Genomic DNA, 21,492 nt, shown 5'->3' on the forward strand with positions numbered 1-21,492 from the left:
TTATTTGATTGAAAATATTTATTTTTTCGCCTTATTTTGAATTAATACCAAAAAAACAACCTAATTTTCAATCGAAAAGTCACCCGTCAAAATATCAGCTTTTTTCAAAAACTTGGGGTGCCTTTTATTCATTGAAATCTCTACTTTCATATGGTGTAAAAAAAATAAACACCACCATAGTAAATGTTCTCAGGAAATGCATACAAACAGTGTGAAAATTAGCTTTTACTAAATCAGGCACACTTCTCGAACTACCTGAAATGTTTATATCGACATCATTTTGCTTTTGAATATGCTGTAAAATATTAACCTTAGAACAGATAATTATTTTTCTTTTGAAATATTACCGAAAAGCCGATACAAGAGAAGATATAGAGTTCGAGAAGTGTGCCTGATTTAGTAAAAGCTCATTATCACACTGTTTGTATGCATTTCCTGAGAACATTTACTATGGTGGTGTTTATTTTTTTTACACCATATGAAAGTAGAGATTTCAATGAATAAAAGGCACCCCAAGTTTTTAAAAAAAGCTGATATTTTGACGGGTGACTTTTCGATTGAAAATTAGGTTGTTTTTTTGGTATTAATTCAAAATAAGGCGAAAAAATAAATATTTTCAATCAAATAAATTACAGTGTATTTGGGACATAATAAAGTAAGTTTTCACCAAATTTCGTAGAAAAGCAATAAATTTTGAAGTAGATAAAAATAAAAAACCAAAAACTTGGTTTTTTGAATTTTTCACCTAAATTTTGAGGTTATGTGAAAAAATTGTGAATACAAAAGTTGTAGATTCTTTTATTACCTACAACTTTGCCATTGAACTTTTTTCCGTAGGACTTGTAGTTTTGTCGGAAATCGAGAGAGACCATTTTTTTCTCTTAAAAGCTCCCCCCTCCCACTTCCCGTACTCGGATTGACCGTAATTTATTTTTCCTTACATTTCTATCATATTCCCCTCCTTTTCTAATGGGTTTCATCCGACTGCGATTTTTTTTATCTTTTCATTATTTTTAAAGGCCTACCCCAGTCTATTATGTTTTTTTTTGTGACTAATTATAATATATCGTTTTACAGTTGGCACAGTAACCTCGAGCGGACGTTATGGCCGCAGTATTTATCGGGTATAGCGCGAGCGGCGAGCGGTGTAGCGCGAGCTGTGTGTGCGGGCCGGCCGGTGTTGGTGCACTGCTCGGACGGCTGGGACCGCACGCCGCAGCTCGTGGCCGCCGCGCAGCTGCTGCTCGACCCGCACTACCGCACGCTTGAGGTGAGTGTGTGCACCGCATATACAGACACGTACATGCGTGAGTGTGTGCACTGCATATACAGACACGTACATGCGTATACGCTTTACGCACACACATGCCAACCAACGGTCACACATGTATAATATGTTTTTTTTTATAAATTAATAAAGAATAGAAAATTTATATTTATAAAGCATTTTAAATTTCAGATCTAATTTTTTTTCTTTTCATCAATTAACTATCTATTTTAGGAAATAGTTCAATTTATTTAACCAATTTTAATTGTTTTCTGTTCGCTTTGAAGTCATACATTATATACACTTTTACAATACATGCACTTAAATAGTAAGGTAAGTAATTAGAATTCCCCACACATCCACACTAAAATTACACATTAAAACAACACTTAATCCATCAGGCCCCGGAATCACAGACACAATAGAAAATCTATTGTGTCGCGGTCGGATCTGGCCGTTCGGGGCTCAATGGGTTAATATTCATTAAATAAATAAATAATAAATAAATAAATATTATAGGACATTATTACACAAATCGACCTAGTCCCACAGTAAGCTTAAGGCTTGTGTTGTGGGTACTAGGCGACGATAAATATAATATTTAATAAATACATATATAGATAATAACACCCAGACCCAAGAACAAATAATTGAGTTCATCACACAAATATTTGCCCTGACCGGGGATCGAACCCGGGACCGTCGGCTCAGTAGGCAGTTACTTTACCACTGCGCCAACCGCGTCGTCGTGTTCATTGTGTTAATTCATTGTGTTAAGGTTGATGTTCCGACCGTCCCTCCATACATTTTTGATTACCTCTAAACACTTAACACAGACACTATTTCTTTAAAACTAATCATTTTATCACTTCTCTATAATGAAATGTGTGCGCGTTCGACCTTTTTAATCAATAATTTACAATATTTACTTAGAAAAACAACAGTAAAATACCGGAAAAATTTGACACTTCTACAGTAGTGTGCGTGACTTTTGCCAAGCGAAACACGACATAAAGCACGACATCTAGCGCATAGACTATATACTTATTACAGATCTAGCGCGTCAATGTCTAAACGAAAGGCGATGTTTAGACATTGACGCGCTAGATGTCGTGCATTCGCGTTCGTTATCTTATGCATAATGAGCATAATTCTAATAAATCAAAGTTCTGTGTAAAAATTGAGTAATTTCATTTCCAATCGTTCAAAGAAAATAACAATAAAATAAAATAAAACTAATGACCTTAGAAACTATGTTTTTTTTTATTTATTACTCATTATTGTTCGTCCGTCGTAGGTCTGTAAACTGTATTGTACACTGAAGGTAAATGGTACTGTAGGTACTTTAGTTCGGCGTCGTCGCTCGTCGGCTTGATATAAAATTACATTCTTGATTTCATTGACACGCGCTATGATTTGCGCGCGGAATTTCTTGTGTTGTGAATTTATTTTTGATTCAAATTGCAATGTTTCTCTAGTATGCATTTGAGACTATATTGTAAATTGTAATAATTGATCGTGGGTATAGTAATTAATTATTCTAATAACGCAATTAGTAATATATGTATTTTCGGTGGGATTCAAAACAAAAAATTGGCCCGTGATTTTTATGAAATTTCACCACATTGCAAATCACATCAATCATAGTTCATACACATGTATGACGAAAGTGATTAGTATTGTGGCTAACATTGACTCATCAGTTCATCACTGAAACCAGTGATAAATCAGTACCTATATCATATTGTGTTTGAATATTTTTAAACAATGATATAAGTATACAATTATTATAAATCGGTAAACTATCAAAGTAATCACAAACTTGCAAACATTGGTAAAATGTCCAGTACCTAGTTTATGAGCCTATTCATTACAATCAAACAAACAAACAAAGTTTTCCTCTTTATAATATTAGTGTAGACAAACACTATGAATACGATCACGAATGCAAATTCGGGGATTTTCTAATTATTGCTAAATAATAATTGAATTCGTTTTGAAATACTCTATAATTTTTAGTGTATAAATAGACATTTATAATGTGGTGCTCATTTTTTTTGTACTGCTAACGCTATTGTAGGTACCTATTTTCGTTGTTTTATTTCAAGTGAACACGGCCATACAATTTTGTCACGAGCCGCCTATGATTGTAGCACAGACTAATAATAATATACTATTGTAGGTACTTTTGTTAGGCTCCTTCGTCGTCCGCGTCGGCTCGAAAGTTCTTGATTTCATTGTCACGCGCTATGATTTGCGCGCGGATTTTCTTGTGTTGTGAATTTATTTTTGTATTATTATTATTTTTTATTTTTTTTTTTATTTTATTGATTCAAATAAAATATTTCACTAGTATGCATTTGAGACTATATTGTATTATGTATAATTTATCGTAGGTATAGTTATTCTTATAACGCAGTTATATTTTCGGTGGGACACTAATTTGACCCGTGATTTTTCTGAAATATCACCACGTTGCAAATCACATCAATCATACACACGTATGACGAAAGTATAGTGGCTATAATTGACTCATCAGTTCATCACTGAAACCAGTGATAAATCAGTATATCATATTTTATTGTGTTTGAATATTTTTTAAACAACGATATATACAATATTATTATAAATCGGTAAACTACCAAAGTACTTCCGAATTTTCAGACAGACAAACAAGTAGTTTGAACACGCAGTTTTCTTATACTAGTAGCAAAAATCAAAACCATAATATTATGTTTACCTACTATATTTTACTAAAAGTCGAGTGCGTCGAAATCGTAAATAATAATATGTTTTTCACCTTCCTGGTTATTTTCCCATAGTAAATAGTGTTTTAGGTTTGTTGTTGTAGGTAGGAATAATAATAATTATTCTTACATGTTGGTTATGAAATGTATATTGAAATAATTTACTTTTACAAATCATTAGTGATATAAGTTTTGAGTGAAAATGCTTGGATCAGCATAATATTATATGGTACTTCAAATACATGTTTTGATAAAAAAAACAATAGTGTAATAAAATAAAACTGCGTTTTATTGTAATCAATGTTGACAATTTTAAATTCCAAAATTATTGATCAATAAAATAGTATACACCAACAAATATAACTTTTATTTTTATAACAATCGTTCATAATATAAACCGTAGCAGGTGGCGTTTTGAAGTTCTGTCTACTCATACAGAAAAATGGAAAACTTGTTTTTTTTGTAAACAATTTATTACTCATGTTTAGTGTTGCCGCTCGATAGTCCACTATTGATAGTCTATCGATTAACTATCGATAGTTGGGGAAAAGCAATAGTATCGATAGCACTATCGATACTATCGATAGTGTCGATACTATCGATAGTATCGATAGTCCTATAAGCGTAAATACTATCGACACATAGCAATACCATCGATAGTATCGATACTATCGAAGCTCAATATCGAACGAACTATCGATACTATCGATAGTGTCGATACTATCGAAGCTCAATATCGAACGAACTATCGATACTATCGATAGTGTCGATACTATCGATAATATCGTCCCATCGATAGTGACCTTAGCTATAGCGATAGCTCAAAACTATCGATAGTATCAGTACTATCGATAGTATCGATTGTAGTTGCAATATTCAGTAGCAATAGTATCGATACTATCGACAGTAGTTAGTATAGCAACTATTGGCAATCAATACTATCGATTTTATCGATACTATTGCAGTTCATCAATAGTATTCCATGATTAACGCTATCGATAGTATCGATAGTATCGATAATATCGATACTATCGATAGTGCTATCGATATTCTGACTTATTTTCAAGGTCAACTATCGATAGTCAAACTATCGATAGTTCGGCAACACTACTCATGTTGTTTGGCAACTCGAAGCGTGGTCGTCCGTCGTAGGTACTTTTGTTCGGCGTCGCGTCGTCGTCCGCGTCGGCTTGATATAAAACATTCTTGATTTCATTGACACGCGCTATGATTTGCGCGCGGAATTTCTTGGTTGTGAATTTATTTTTGTATGCTATGCATTTTAATTGAATCAAATTGCAATATTTCTCTAGTATGCATTTGAGACTATATTGTAATAATTGATCGTGGGTAGGTATAGTAATTAATTATTCTAATAACGCAATTATATTTTCGGTGGGATTCAAAACAAAAAATTGGCCCGTGATTTTTATGAAATTTCACCACATTGCAAATTATATATTATACAATTACAATTACAATTATTATAAATCGGTAAACTATCAAAGTAATTACAAACTTGCAAAATATGCTTTTCCGAATTTTCAGACAGACACACAATTTTATTAGTTTGTTTTAGCAAAGTAGGTACCTATACCTATACGCTTACGTCGCGCGTCGCGTCGTCGAAAACGGTGCGCCGGGCGCCCAGAAACAAACATACCTAATTCAGTTACAATCCTTTTTTTGTTCCGTAATTTATTGTATTTATTCTAATACGATTTTTTTTATTCGTCGGCCAGTTCTACTAGGTATAAAAAGATAAAATTGAAATATAATTATTGTAGCGACAGCCATATTATGTTACTATGTTTTCGTAAATATGTTTTTCACCTTCCTGGTTATTTTCACATAATCTTATCTTATATATAAAAATGAATCGCAAAATGTGTTGGTAAGCGCATAACTCGAGAACGGCTGAACCGATTTCGATCATTCTTTTTTTATTATATTCCTTGAAGTACGAGGATGGTTCTTATAGCTAGAGAGCTAGTTAGTTTAGTTTTAGTGCAGTGGCAGTGTAAATGTTGTTGTTGAGGTTATGTAAATTTAACACTTTAGTTAACTACCTACCAAGATATAAAGAAATGAGGATAGGACACAATAACTATTGGTTGAGGTATTTATAAACTCATAATATACTTTTAAAAAAATCACGTTTTAATAAATTTCTAGAATTAAATTAGAACAGCTGATTCAAAATAGCCTAAAAAATCTTAATAATAATAATTACGCTTCACAGCAAGAAGAAAATATGTACCATATGTACCCGCACAAAGTCGATATTGTGTTGCCTACCGTTCGACTCAATGGCTAGGGTTGTAACTACCTTTAATAATTATTACCAAACTAATAAACCGAGTGATGCGAAATAACCATAATTCTTTTAGAGTTTGATAAAATGATCAGGCAGGTATTTTCTTTAATCCTCTGAATTCTCGGTTACTAAATTGTATCGTTGAAATTATTCTTAATCGCGTAAATTTAATAAATAATCATATGGAAAACACTTTTCATTTGTTTTTTTACTTTCACGCCCAACTACTATACAATAATTACGTTGTTTCGGTATTTTGACGAGAAAACGCAGGAAACATCCGTTGTATCATTTTAGATAGATTGTATATTTTGTATCTGTAGAATTGAAATCAAAGCTATGTATATGTTGTCTCCATTCTTTTCTTATCGGATTGTTGATCCCAATGCGAATGCGTCACTTAAATTTTATAAAAGACAATTAAGAACATCAAAAATAAAGTGATACGTAAATATTTCACAGTGCAATATATTATGTAATTAATAATAATTATATATTTATGAAAAAATAATTACATCAGATTTAATAATAGCAATTGTTTTGAATGTACATAATATGAATAAATGATTACATCATAATAGTAATAATCACAATTGTTTTATTTCCCATTTGTTGCAACCCTAGCATATTTTCATGTAGCAGCAGAAGTACCTACACTGGCGGCGCGGCGGCATCGTGCGACATCAAAGGCATTGCCTTACTAGGTAAGTTTATAATGACTCATTTCTTTTATTATATAATTTACGTTTTACTTTTACAGAATCCGATTCAATGGATTATGAAGACGAGTCACACAACGCCATACGATAGTGATGATGAATGAACATTACATTTTTTTACAACATTCCGATAGTAATAATAATCTATTTTCAAATATCAAAATGGCAGACGTGGTCAAATGGTTTCAAAGTTCGCCAAAAATTTCCACCTGTCTTACCTAAGCGCGCGCCCCGTCCACCACTCTGGGCTTAGTGACTCCTCATCTCATGTATAGTAGGTATAGGGGAATCAACACACAAAAATCCAGGTCTGGTCAAATACATACAGGTAGCTTTGCGCTAGCTCTCTAGCTATTACTTCTTATGGAGAGAAAACGTAAACATGTACCACGGGCGAAGCCGGGGCGGACCGCTAGTAAATAATAAAATAATAAATAGTGTATTAGATTTGTTATTGTATCTTGTATACCTACGAATAATTATTCTTACGTCTTGTTGGGAAATGTTCAAATACCTACCTATTGAAATAATTTACTGTTACAAATCATTAGTGTTATTAGTTTTGAGTGAATAGGCATGGATCAGAAATTCAGAATATAATATGCTACTAACTACTCAAATACATACATGTTTACACAACAAACACTATGGATACCTACGCTCGCGAATGCAAATTCGGTGATTTACTAATTATTGATACCTAGTCATTGAATTCGTTTTGAAATAGCCTGTACTTTGTAATTTTTAGTGTTATAGACATTTATAAAATGTGGTGCTCATTTTTTTGCAATAAATCATCCCGAACGCTATTGTATTTTCGTTGTTTTATTTCAAGTGAACACCTATACAATTTTGTCACGAGCCGCCTCTGGCCTCTGGGTGAAATAAACAAGTCAAATGATTTTTGTTCTAATTGTATTTTGGTAGTAGTTTGTTTAGAATTTACATTACCATTGTTTAATTTTTATTTTGTATTTGCAGTAAAATAAAAAGATGAAAAACTTCATTAGGTATATTGTACGACACCTCACTCTGAATCGCGCTAGCGAAATTTTTTCGTTACAGAGCACATATACAACTTTCGGACAATCTTCATTGAGGCCGGCCGGCAAATCGAGTATGTCGAGAAACTTCACTTATTCGATGGAGGTATTCTACCTTCCTTCCTCCACAGTTGTGGGACCCCGACGTGCATTGAACACGCAGCTTTCTGATACTAGTAGCTAAAATCAAAACCACAGATATGTCTGTGATCAAAACCATAATAATATTTTTACCTATTATTTTACTAAAAGTCGAGTGCATCGAAATCGTAAATATGTTTTTCACCTTCCTGGTTTTTTTTCCATAGTAAATAGTGTTTTTGATTTGTTGTTGTATGAATAATTATTCTTACTTGTTGGTTATGAAATGTATTTTGAAATAATTTACTTTTACAAATCATTAGTGATATTAGTTTTGAGTGAAAATGCTTGGATCAGCATAATATCATATTTGCTACTTCAAATTCAGCATAATATCATATTTCAAAATAACATCGAACAATGCGTCGAACACATTCATTTGACATTTCAAATAGAAACTATGACATATGACGTTTGCAAGAGAGATAGATATAGGTATGTGTCAAAACAAAACTTTTACTTTTATTTCTATTTATTCGGTATAATTACAACTTAATAGTGATAAATATGATCATTATAAATACAAATAGGAATTAACAATATCACGAACACGTGACACAACTAGTATTTTACCGATTCCATACGTAGTCATACATGTTTCAAAAGAAAAACTTTTACTTTTACTATTATTTCAATTTATCCGGTTTAATTAAGACTTAATATTGATACATATGATCATTATAAATACAAATAGGAATTAACAATATAACGAATACGTGGCACAACTAAAATTTTACCGATACCACCCGTGGTCATTCTCCTTTGTGGGTCATTTGTAACAGGATGGCGGTTCTACAGCGAAAAAAGAAAAATGATGGTCAGAACGCTGATACCGGATACCTTAAGATACTGTAATATAAAATATTACTAGATTAGATAAAATATTATAGGTAGTATCTTCACCGTGTGTGACGCGCTTTACATTCACGCCATCTAGAGTTAAATCTTTATCATTTTTGTATACGTCTGTGTGTGTAAACGACCCTGTATGCAATGACAGATGTTAAAACGCATAATTTTACCGAATTGGGTGGATTTTAAGGCAATGATATAACATATTTCAATAAAATATAATATTCAGTAACCGCCATGACTATTCCTAGGTTTGATGACTATTCCAATTACGCAAAAACTCAAATAAACTAGAAATGTAGAATTCAGCGCCATCTAGCGGGATATTGGCTGGGAACAGATCGTTGCAATCACCTTAATATTAATTGTATTTATCGCAGGGTTTCCGCACACTGATCGAGCGCGAGTGGCTCGACTTCGGGCACAAGTTCGCTGAGCGCTGCGGGCACCAGGTCGGCGGGGAGGACCCGAACGAACGGTCGCCGATCTTCTTGCAGTGGCTGCATCTCGTGTATCAGTTGATGCTGCAGTTTCCATGCGCTTTTGAATTCAATGAGGCTTATTTGGTGAGTGGCGTGGAATATATGATGGGGGGGTATTAATTTTTTATGTTAGAAAAAAATATTAAAGATTTGAGTATTTATAAGACCAATGTTACAAATCTACTCGATAAAGACAATTTATGAAAGTCTACTTAAAAGTAAATGAAATAGATTTGTCATTTCACTTTGCTGGCGTTGTTGACCAAAATATTTTGGCCATTTATTCTATTTCAGGACAAAATTGAGTTGCGTGTCATAATTCTGCAGCTTTATTAGTTTTTTCGTTACAATTCCAATTAATTTGCATGATATTTCATGCAAATTAATTGGAATTGTAACAATAGTGTATTCACTATCCCTCGCAATCTACTCCTTAAAATAACCAAAAAATCCTTACTTTCCAGATAAAGCTGGCCACACACGTGCACTCGTGCATGTTCGGCACGTTCCTGTGCAACAGCCGGCGCGAGCGCGCGGACTGCGCCGCGAGCACGCCGCACGTGTGGCACCTGCTGGCCGCGCCCGCCTACCGCAACCACCTGTACGCGCCCAACCACGACCAGGTACCGTGTGTGGAACACTCGCACTACAACAGATAAAGCTCGCCACACATGTGCATCGTGTGTAGCAGCCGAAAAACAGTGCGACACCTGCTAGCCCCGCCTCGCGACTACTTTTATGCGTCCAACATCGATCAGGTACGTGGCATGTGCATGTTGCGGGCACGCCGCGCGTGTAGCACGGGCTTAATGTGTCATTTGTTGACAGGTTGTTTTTTATGCTGCAGTCAAACTGAAACTAGAACTCAATCTTTAATCTTTTTATTCGTGTATATATAACATGGGCTTATGAGTTCTCACTTCAAATTGAATCAAAATGCGGTGTAGATGTCAAAATTATCTTATTCTAATTGTTCTACCATTTTAATTTCATTTATTTTAAATTTCACACGTAAAGCCTATTGCACGCCTCATAAGCGAAGCGTTGAGGTGGGTACTACTGTCACTTCGCGCAAAACATCTGATTTTTCAAACTTAAAATGTCTTTATGTATCATACATTGCACCTGTAAGATAATACATACACACACATATTAAGAAAAAACACTATTTTTAACGTTCATGATATTTTTGATGTCATTTTTGTTATTTAAACTAGTTAAAAAACAGTTTAAAAAAGTTCTGTCTTGGACGTCCGTGTGTCTGTATGTGCGGATCCTTTTTCTTGTTAACACGATAGCGACCGAAATACTTTACTAATCGAGTCTTTTTTTTTCTCTTACGCTTGAGTATGCTCAGGAATAGAACCCTTTCATTTTTCAGGGTCTGATTCGATGTGGTTTAATTGTTATTAAATAAACAAAAATAATAATTAATAAATATTTATTAAAAAAAATTATGAGGCGTGCACTTTTGGATTTTCCAAATTATTTAAATTTACATTAATTGCATCGAAACCACTTTCACCACGTTATTTTACTTTCATCGGCCACCAAGTACTAATAAATATAAAATAAACCACATAAATAATTATTACTATATTGTATTCTTCCACAGGTTATATGGCCGGAATGCAGCGTGCGTTCAATGCAGATATGGTGGGGAGGCCTAGGCGGAGTCGAAGGCGAGGGCGACGCGGAGGGCGAAGCCCGAGCGCTCGACCCACCGCCCGCGCCGCTGTTTGCACCAGATGCTGCGCCCGCGCTGCCGCATAACGGTACGAGATGCTTTTGTAAAAATGACTTTAAGTAGTGGGAATAAGGTTGATTTTAGTTTGCTATTGACCAGCGAATGAGTTATTAAAATTTAATGTTTTTCTTTGTTAATAGGTACGCACGTTTATGTAAATACTAATAAACTTGACTTTGCTTAATGCTTGTTTCTTTTGATTAGAATTTTTCAAACACACTTCGACAGTTTAACAATCGTTTTGATATAGTATAATGTCTTAACCTTACCTTACGAGTACTAATTTTGTTTTAATATCAAATGACATGTAAATTTGCAGGTTTCATGACAAAAACGCGATCCTGTGATAACTTATTGAATGAAGGCGAGAAGCGAACAACGCAAAGGCGGTGTAGTGACCCCAGCATAGCGCCAGATGTTATGTGAGTAGACCTTGTTATTTTCATTAGGATTTAAATGCAAAGATACATTGATAAAAAAAGAGTAGAGAAACTTCTGTCATATATTTTATGTAAATCCATGATAATTAATATTAGGTAAATTATCATATTTTGACCATTTTTAGACGATTACAACTATCTAAACGAAATTTTAAATTAATAAACAAAAGTTTGAGTTTTAGTACGTCATGTTGATAACCAACCTCAAAATAATTTAATAAAATGATACTTACAAAATATCATGTTGTGTATATATCTTGTTAACGTCTAAAATCATACGTAAAAAGTGCACAAATCTCAGCAGAAACATGTTTCATGCAGTTGATATACTTCAATTTAAATATAAAAATTCCCTTACAGCAAATTATCACTAGTAGTAAACGGAAGGACCATCGAAGGGGAGAAAGAGAAAGAGCGATCGGAATGCGGCGTCGCACTCACGGACAGTTGTGTGGATTCCTTGCCGCAGACTTGTTTAACGCATGCCGAGAGTGAGGATCAGGTACTACTCTATCTATTTAAATAAATAGCATCAAAATCCATAAGTAAGTTTTAAAGATTTAAACTTACATAGGGATAGAATTGTATGTGATCTTCCCTTTATTTCTATTTGACATACCAGATTTTATACACTCTTTTTTGCATCGGTTTCTGTTTTCATATTTTTTTATCAAAAAAACTCCTGCACAATTTACTTCGCCTTCTAAAAAATAAGCTGATTATTATTTTTTTCTTCTAGGTTGTCAGCCTCCATCCAGACTACTTCGACAGCCAACCGCGCGACATTACCAGCAATTCTTCATCGCTTGAGCGGGAGCTCGCTTCCGTAGCTGAGAACAAACAAACAGACGAAATACCGCTTGTTAACGGTGACGTGTGTGCTGACGTCACAGATAGCGGCACGCCGGTGGATGAACGGAACGTGTTCGACTGCGATCTATACACCGATGTTATAGAGATGGCCGATGTGAGTGTAGTTTTTTTTTAAGTGAAAACTTCTTTAGCGACGTTGAGCACTTTTTCTGTAATGGGTATAAAATCTTAAACTCGCGTCTGGACACGTGACCTGATCGAAAAAGCGTAAGACGGATACCATTCCAAAATATCAAACATGCTCAACGTTAATAATCAAGTTTTCACTTCTGCCGGCACTCCCGGAGTGCAACCCGTCTTTTTTTATATATGAAAGAAGGCAAACGAGCATGTGGATCGCCTGATGGTAAGCAATTCCACAGCCCATAAATTTTTTAATAATAATTAAGGTTAGAGCTGAATTTATCGTATTCTGATAATGTCCCTAATATCGTATCTCACACTTTTTGACGTAGATTTTCTTATTTTTCAAATGTATGAGACGTGGATACAGTTAAGATGCGTAACTTGTTATATTATTTGTCAATTTATATGACAAGCTGACAAAACATACCCAGAAGTTGTGAAACCTGCTATAAGACGCGTATAAAAAAAAATAGACTATTCCATGACGTATATGAAGTCATTAATTGTGTCGTATGAAATAACTGTTCTGAGCCAATCATAATTTTAAATGTTGACGTGTAGTTCAAATGATTTTATATTAAAACACATTTTAATTTATTCCAGACATCAAGAGAAGTTGGCAGAACGAGAAACATCAGTATAACGTGGCGATCTATATCAGAATCGAGCAACCAATCCTCGACAGGCTTCGACATCCCAGAGAACTCGCCACAAAGCCGCATAGACCCAAGCCCACCGAGATTAGACCAAATCATAGACAACAGAAGCTCGTCAGACAGAGATACCCCCACCATAGACAACCGGAACTCGTCTGATAGGGAAACCCCAATCATAGACAATTGCAACTCCACAGAGGGGGATATAGTCAATCACAATGTAGTCAATGGTTCGACGAATCATAATCGGGAAAACGGTGTTAGTAATGGTTCTGTTAACGGCATTGTTGATGTTACTGCGAAGTTTTTGGAAGTTGAATTAAATGGTACGTCTTACTTGTGTCTTGTATATAATTGACATTTTTGAGTTTTATTTTAAAGGACTATAAAATTCGTTGTATTGACAGTAAAACAGTTAACATCAAGTTTTTCCCAAGTAGTCCTTTTTTCCTTTTTTAGTCTAAAGTAAATCATCTTCAATTGACTAGAAATTTTCAATATTTTAACTCATCTATTACATCTTATAGAAGTTTTTATTATTCTTATTCACTTATACAACAAGTGTTCACATATGAAACAGTTAATTTTAAATTAAAAATTTTAAGTTAAAATTTTATTCTATATTTTTCTAGCTTACCGCCCGCGGCTTCACCCGCTTTGTCTAAAACCTAATAAATTATATACTGAAACCTTCCTCTTGAATCACTCTATCTATTAAAAAAACCGCATCTAAATCCGTTGCGTAGTTTTAAAGATTTAAGCATACAAAGGGATATAGGGACAGAGAAAGCGACTTTGTTTTATACTATGTAGTGATTTTCCCCTCAGGTGGTGGCGTATCATCGAGCGGCGCTAGTTCAGAGAGCGACGGTGAAACGCGCGAGATTCGAACCTCGGACCCGTCCAGAGGCAGAGTGCCGAGCCAACTCACTCTGTGCCCGGCGTCGCCAAGACGACCGGCTTGCTGTCATTGTAGTACAGGTATTTATTTTACACTATTTGAAACAAATAAAACGGACTTCCTAATTATTCTGCAACTTGGAAATGTTTCTACAACTTAGAAGTGGTTTGCTTAAAAATCCAAGTCATATCGTCTTTTACATGTGCTATTATTGACGGTTCTACATGCCAATTAGTGTTTTTTTTTTATTTTTTTATTGATTAAAACGATAGATGCAATAAGGTACAGCGTGTAATTAACAAGTTTGATTTCCTAAAAATCTACAAATTTTAACAAATTTCAGACAGTTTTATTTCTTAAAAAACCATAAAAATGTTATAAGAATGTATTACTTGAAAGTTCTTCTTTTGAAAAGGAATGTTTTCTTTATTAATTTTTTTTATATCATTACTTACCCTTCATGTGACATTCCTTCTCATTAGATTGTACTAGATTTCCTTACATTTTTTTGTACTTTAAAGTGTTATAAATAAATAAATAAAAAATCCTTTATATAACTTTTTCCCCCCCAGGTCGCTACAGCACCGCGTGTTGGTGCGGCGTGTGCGGCGCGGGGGCGGGCGCGGGCGAGTGCAGCGCGTTGGCACGGTGCGTGTGCGGAGCGGGAACGGTGCGGGCACACCACGAGCTGGACGGCCTGCCGCCCGCCGACAACCCCACGCAGTCGCGGCTGCACCAGATTATACTCTATCAGAAGGTGATTTGTTATTGAAGTCGGAAGTCCTCTTTAGCGCGCGGCGTTGGGTATAAAATCTTAAACTCGCGTCAGGACAAGGTACAGTAAGACGGATGGATATCAAACATGCTCAACGTTAATAATCAAGTTTTCACTTCTGCCGGCACTCCCGGAGTGCAACCCGTCTTTTTTGTTATTATACAGGGTGTCACAAAAGCAATGTGTTAAGCTCGAGGGGATTAAATGTATTGAATGCGCTGATTAAGGAAATATACTCTTAATATCTAGACGCATTTTTTTTTCTATTAAGATGGATTCTTTAATCGCCGATAAGTGACAACCCGACGCAGACGCGGCTGCACCAGATTATACTGTATCAGAAGGTGATTTTTTGTTATACAGGGTGTCCTAACGGTAGTGTGCAGTGATTTATTATTATTACACAGGGTGTCACGACGGCAGTGTGTAAAGCTCAAGGGGATTTAATCTATTAAATACGCTGATTACGGAAACCTATTTTTTTTTAATTTCAGACGCATTTTTTTTTTCTATTTAGATGAATTCTTAACTATGTTAAAGTTGAGAACATCAACTTTGTGTAAACTGGCAACCCGTCTCGGGTTGCCAGTTTAGGAGTGTAAGATATTGGTGTTTGCATATTATCTAAAAAAAATCTAATCAAATAAGAAAAAATGACGTCGTTTGTTTTAATAGTGTTGCAATGTTTAATTTGCCATCACATTAAGTACACATAACTGTAACATATACCTTTATCCCACAGAAAGTGGTAGAAGAGCTGAGCGGTCAGTTACGCGAGGCGCGCGAGGCGTTACGGCGCGCGTCCCCCCCCGCGCCGCACCGCCGGCCCCCGCCCCCGCAGATAGACACGCATACGGTGAGACATTAAGTATGTTTTATTTTCATGACTCATGCGGCGTTACCTCGCTCTCAGGCGTTCCGTAAGGCTTGAAGTGCGAGCGAGAGCGTGGAACGAGCTACAAAGAAGCAGAATCGGACGTTGTCACGTTCAACTATCGTCAGTAAACCGACTTTACAGACAACTAATTTTGGCGGGAGCCGGCGTTACGCCGCGCGTGAACGTATAAATAGATCGAAATCATCAACCTGCGAGGTTGGGATCAGGAACCTGCAGGTTGCGGCCAGGTGCAAAACGGCAACCGTGATTTTTTAGAATCTTTATATGATTTGCCATGATGTAGACATTATATATAGTGCATTTTATATAAATAACAAGTGAACGAAATGTTTTTTGAAAAATCGATAAGAAAAAAAAATGTAACTAACAATGCTTGCGGCCAAATTTTGACTGGCAACCTAGTCGATATACATAAAATTTTGGATTTAGTGGGATAAGTGGGATCTCATACTATTTGTATAGGGTCATTTTAGACCAATCTATTACATGTTCAAAGTGTACAAGGAGCTCATAAGGGTCGTCGTCCACAGGTGAGCAGCAGCGGCAGCAGCGGCGCGAGCGGCAGCAGCAGCGGCAGCGCGTCCGAGGTGGAGGTGGGCGAGGAGGCGCGCGGCGTCGTGTGGCTGCCGGACAGCGCCGCGCCGCGCTGCCAGCACTGCCGCAACCCGTTCTGGCTCGCGCGCCGCCGCCACCACTGCAGGTGCGTAGCTGTGCTGTGCTGTGCGGTGTGCTGCCGCAACCCGTTGTGCTGTACTGGGCATGGTAAAGGTTGCCAGGGATGCTGCATGCCGCGTGGCCAGCTCGCAATCACGTGTCAAAATGGAACTATTACTTCCTTAATCAAATTAAGGATAGGATATTTATTAGACAAAAACGTAAATTTATGCACATACATTTTTGATATCGTACCATTGATATTGTACTATCCTTTTCACAATATAAAAATTGCGAATTTCTTCAAAAATTGCAACTTCTACTCTGATTACAAACCTAACCTAAACACAAAAACAATTGACATTTTATTATTTAATTTAATAAACATTAACATTTTCCTTGCAGACTGTGCGGCGGAATCTTCTGCGGCTCGTGTTCAGAGATGAGCTCTTGGGGCGAAGTGGGTGCAGTGCGTGTTTGCCGCCGCTGTAGGGCACTGCGGTGACCGCACATATAGCATCAAGAGATATATGCAATATACAAGATACAACGATATGGTACAGAGATAGTCCCCCAATACAGAAGACAGTCTGGTACAAAAACACCCCACGATATACAATATAAGATCGTACAGAAATAATCCCCACTGAATATGCAGATATAGTCCTAACAACACAAAATTCGCAGACAATAGACACGCTCGATATGGTACAGAGATAGTCCCCCAATACAGAAGACAGTCTGGTACAAGAACACCCCACATATAATTATATTACGCAGAATCACTCGTGACAGAAATAATCCCCACTGAATATGCAGATATAGTCCCCAATAACACAAAATTCGCAGACAATAGACACGCTCGATATGGTACAGAGATAGTCCCCATGATATGGTATACAAATATAGTCAAGCACAATAATATGGTGCAGTGAAAGTCCCTTTCGATACAAAGTTCACATAGATAATAGACATGTTCGATATAGTATACACTATACAGAGAACCCACGATATAGTTCACTATGGGTAGAAGATAGTCCTCCAGATATGGTATACATAGCAATAATATGGTGTGCAGCGAAAAGGGGGACTACTTATTTGTGAAACTATTTCGTGCAACAGTTGGACAACCAGTCGAGCGATCGATCCGATGATTTATCTGCGATTCCCTCTGTACACCGAATATTATAGACATTGTTCGTTAATTTGTGATAACAGTTGTGTGCATGTCGATTTTCATCTCTATAATACCTTTATAGAAAATAATCGGAAAATGTGTAGTACATGTTGGACGACTAGTCGAGCGATCAATCCGAAGATTTATTACTTGTGTGTAACTTATAAATGAATTTGTGAATGAACTGGTGTAGTTGTACGACTAATCGAGCGATCAGTCAGAAGATTTTGATTTATTTATTCACTTGTTTAAGGCTGGTTGTTTAATTAACTAGTAAATTCGTTTAGTAGTCGATTAAACTGACAAGTGCTTTACTTATCGCTTGATTGGTTGTCCAATTTGTCCAAATATTAATATTTTGAGGTTAAAATGAGAGAGAACACTCATTACTTATACTATTTTCCATACTTCCTTACAATGTTTATCGACTAGTCGATCAACCTGTAATACAACTAGTTGTTATCCGCTCAATGTTTTGATTAAAATTTCGAAAAGCATACCAATCGAGCAACTTAAAAGAGAAATCGATCGTTTGCTAAACTATCTTTCGACAAAAACAATATAGGTACAGTTTTCGAGTACTCAAACTCAACGTAACAATCGGCGACTCAAATTTGAGTTTGAGTATTCGATTTACTAAACTATCGATGATCATCAACCATTGACTTGACGTTTAAAACAAATTAATTATAAAACGCGTAACGTTCACGAAATATAGAATTTATATTAAAATATATAAAATATTTACCTCATTAATAAGCAATAATCGGTTACTGTGGCTTTTTCAATTTTGTACAAATATATACTTTATTAATATGTATATGTATTGTATTTATAGTATATTGAAATACTATTCGTGAAGGACGTCCGTTGTTTATTGATGAATTCTAGTTGCTTCATAACAGATAAAACACCAATATTAACATTAGTGGGAATTTATTTAGTGTACATATTTCATAATATCCAACTTTGAACTACGTCTTAACTTTCCGAAAACATTTCATGCCTTGGATAAAAGAAATTAGGCAAAAATATCTTGAGCTGTCAATTTTTAAACTAAAATGTCGAAAACTGATCCAATGAAATAAAATTCTTCTTATTTGACATTGACAGAAGATTATTGCCGCCAATTTTACCCGACTACGCCAATGGGGAAAAACGTGTAAATACAAAACACATAAAAACACGTTTTGAAAGAACCTAAAAAATCAAGTTAATAATCTAATTCGTAACCTGGTTACATCTTACCTGCATTCAGTATTGAATACATTTTATAACGATAGATATAAGTGAGGACGTAGTTCAAACGGCAGTTTGAATGCTAGTCATCTTGAATATATTCCTAAATGTCCAAACATCGATCATGACAATTATTATGTCACAGTGTTAAGTGAGAATTTATAGTGACAACACTTTACGAGAGTCACTAAAAGTTAAAAGTTTAATACATTTTTGACTTAGGCTGGGTTGCATCATGTTACTTTAGCAATAACAAACATTTTAAAGTTACGGTTAGGAAATGTTTTTTGCGCCATTTGACAATTTTATTGATGTCGTCATAATTTTAACACTTTAACCGCTCGTGTTTCACCGGTTAAAGCTATTGATAACGTTAAATAACTGTCAAAAACGTCAAATACATTTGACTTGTGACTTAAATAACTTTAACTACCTAGATAATATGTTAAAAAATATGCTGTTGGTGACATTTCGCAGTCACTGTAAAAGTCACCGTTACAGTTATTGTTAAATTTAACATTAATTTTAACTATAACTAAAATATGGTGCAAACAAGCCTAAAAGTTAAAAAAATTTATAGATTTTTGACTCGGTATCGTATATTTTTGTCACTATGACATAGCACAATACGTTTAAACGTGTGATATAATATGAACAAATACGATATGCCTTATCTAAAAGAAATTATGACAGTTTTCATAATAAATTAAATATTTTAGCCACACTTTTAATGTCTATGGAATGGGGTGCGGAGTGCCTGTGTCACTTCGGTTGGGATCGACTAGGAATGAATTGCGCCGAGAGGTGTTTAGGTAAATGAGACCCTACGACGATTGATAATAAATAATACGATTCCCTATGGGCTATGGATGTTTGGTGTTTGACGTTTATCACAGGTTATGTCAAAAATCAATAGACCATACAGGAGATGGCGTCGTTTCATAAAATAGAAACGAAATAAAATCATCTTTCAATTGGAGTTTAATTAACTCGAAACATATCGTACATGTGAATATGAATATTAAATATAGAGAAAGAGATATCGTCGTAGGGTGGAGTCGGTGTGTTATGTCGTGACGCTATTTTAAAATAGTCGTGCACGACGCGTGCGATACGATATCGTATCGTCGCGGTGTAACCGGCTCGCGGATAGAGAATGTTAGTACGAAGGCTGATATTGAGCTGTAGTTTTGTTGAACGGTGTACGAATGCGAACTATATAGACTGATTCAGATGTGCGCGACGTTGCCTCCACATCGAAAACTAAATATCGTTACGTTGAACGGAATTAAGTAAAGACATTTTTTTGTAAAGTTTTGTTTTATTTTTTTTTTTGTATAATAGCATTTCTTTATGTTGTATACGTTTTGTACAGTTCTATTGCGTAGTCGAATTCACATTTGCCAAATCGACTCGGATGTTTCCGTTGATTCCGCTCGTTCGGAAACAATTGTTTCTTTGTAAATTCACGTTTCTTTCTACTTTATTTCGCTTTGTATAATGCGTTATATTTATAACCGAGGTGTCGTTAATATAGTTTGAATTTATAAATAGTTTTAATTATGTATCAAAATTATGTATTTTTGACAAAAATTAAGTATTCCGGTATATGAAGAATTAGCGCTGAGTTTATCGATTTTTTGTGATATTGATGATAATTTTGTATAATATTAAGAGTTTAATTACATGTTATTAGAGGTTAAATTTTACTGGTCATAATTTAAGCGTGCTCGTTGAGTTTGCGATTATTGTTAATAACAATAATTTTATATGTATAACGCATAGTTTCCGAATGCCGATCAATTATTGTTGTATATGAATGTAATATTGGTCTATTTTTAACTGAAATTATAACAAATCGCTTATTAATTTGTAAAAGTGATGAGATTTCATAGTTTACAAGCTGCCAAAACTTAATGAAATATATTATAGTTATATACTACGGTTAAGGATGACTATGAAATCTCGAAATCGTATCAGTTATTTTTTAACAAAAGGAATGTTTCAAGCTTTCATGAATTAAAATGTTTTAGACATTTGTTGAGCCAGTACATTGTATACTAAATAGAATATTTATTTGTTTCATATCTATTAATATTATAATATCCTAATAAAGAAATGCAATAATTAAAAATGGCGGGTTGTGACACGTCACATTTGTGACGTGAGATGACGTCTGTTCATTTGTTTTAGTTTCCTTTAATATTTTCTATTTAGTGTAAAAAGTGCGGGTATAAATGAAACATTGAAAAGAGCGAATCTTAACCGCTTTATGTATAATGCATAAATTATTTGTGAGCCGGAGAATGTTGTTATTTGCATATATTTTATATTGTAATACAAATCACGTAGCGTCTCCGCTCCATCGTCGTGCAAACTTGTTTGTGACCAATTAATATTGACGCAATGTGAAATAAAGCATATTTAGTTTTATGATA

At 35.1% G+C, this 21,492-nt stretch overlaps 1 protein-coding gene across 5 annotated transcripts in view; it reads left to right on the plus strand.

The window, feature by feature from the left end:
* The window catches only part of LOC149479059 (phosphatidylinositol-3,5-bisphosphate 3-phosphatase MTMR4), a 90,957-nt gene extending 69,465 nt beyond the window's left edge, over positions 1–21,492 (plus strand). For 4 of the 5 annotated variants that reach the window (XM_089708823.1, XM_089708820.1, XM_089708821.1 and 1 more), the window contains 13 exons: positions 1,078–1,270; positions 9,467–9,652; positions 10,033–10,191; positions 11,184–11,343; positions 11,635–11,737; positions 12,116–12,257; positions 12,495–12,722; positions 13,358–13,736; positions 14,239–14,391; positions 14,884–15,068; positions 15,829–15,942; positions 16,515–16,684; positions 17,044–21,492. In XM_089708823.1, the coding sequence (XP_089564949.1) occupies positions 1,078–1,270; positions 9,467–9,652; positions 10,033–10,191; positions 11,184–11,343; positions 11,635–11,737; positions 12,116–12,257; positions 12,495–12,722; positions 13,358–13,736; positions 14,239–14,391; positions 14,884–15,068; positions 15,829–15,942; positions 16,515–16,684; positions 17,044–17,143 (2,272 nt within the window). In that variant the 3' untranslated portion in view covers positions 17,144–21,492. Of the gene's footprint in view, positions 1–1,077; positions 1,271–9,466; positions 9,653–10,032; positions 10,192–11,183; positions 11,344–11,634; positions 11,738–12,115; positions 12,258–12,494; positions 12,723–13,357; positions 13,737–14,238; positions 14,392–14,883; positions 15,069–15,828; positions 15,955–16,514; positions 16,685–17,043 lie in introns of those variants that run through there. The other variant, XM_089708824.1, reaches the window with a different exon arrangement.

This window comes from Colias philodice, chromosome 21 (genome assembly GCF_061535455.1).
Source record: "Colias philodice isolate Cphi_HAF_F1 chromosome 21, ilColPhil1 Martin Lab GWU primary, whole genome shotgun sequence".
Classification (NCBI taxonomy): Eukaryota; Metazoa; Arthropoda; class Insecta; order Lepidoptera; family Pieridae; genus Colias; species Colias philodice.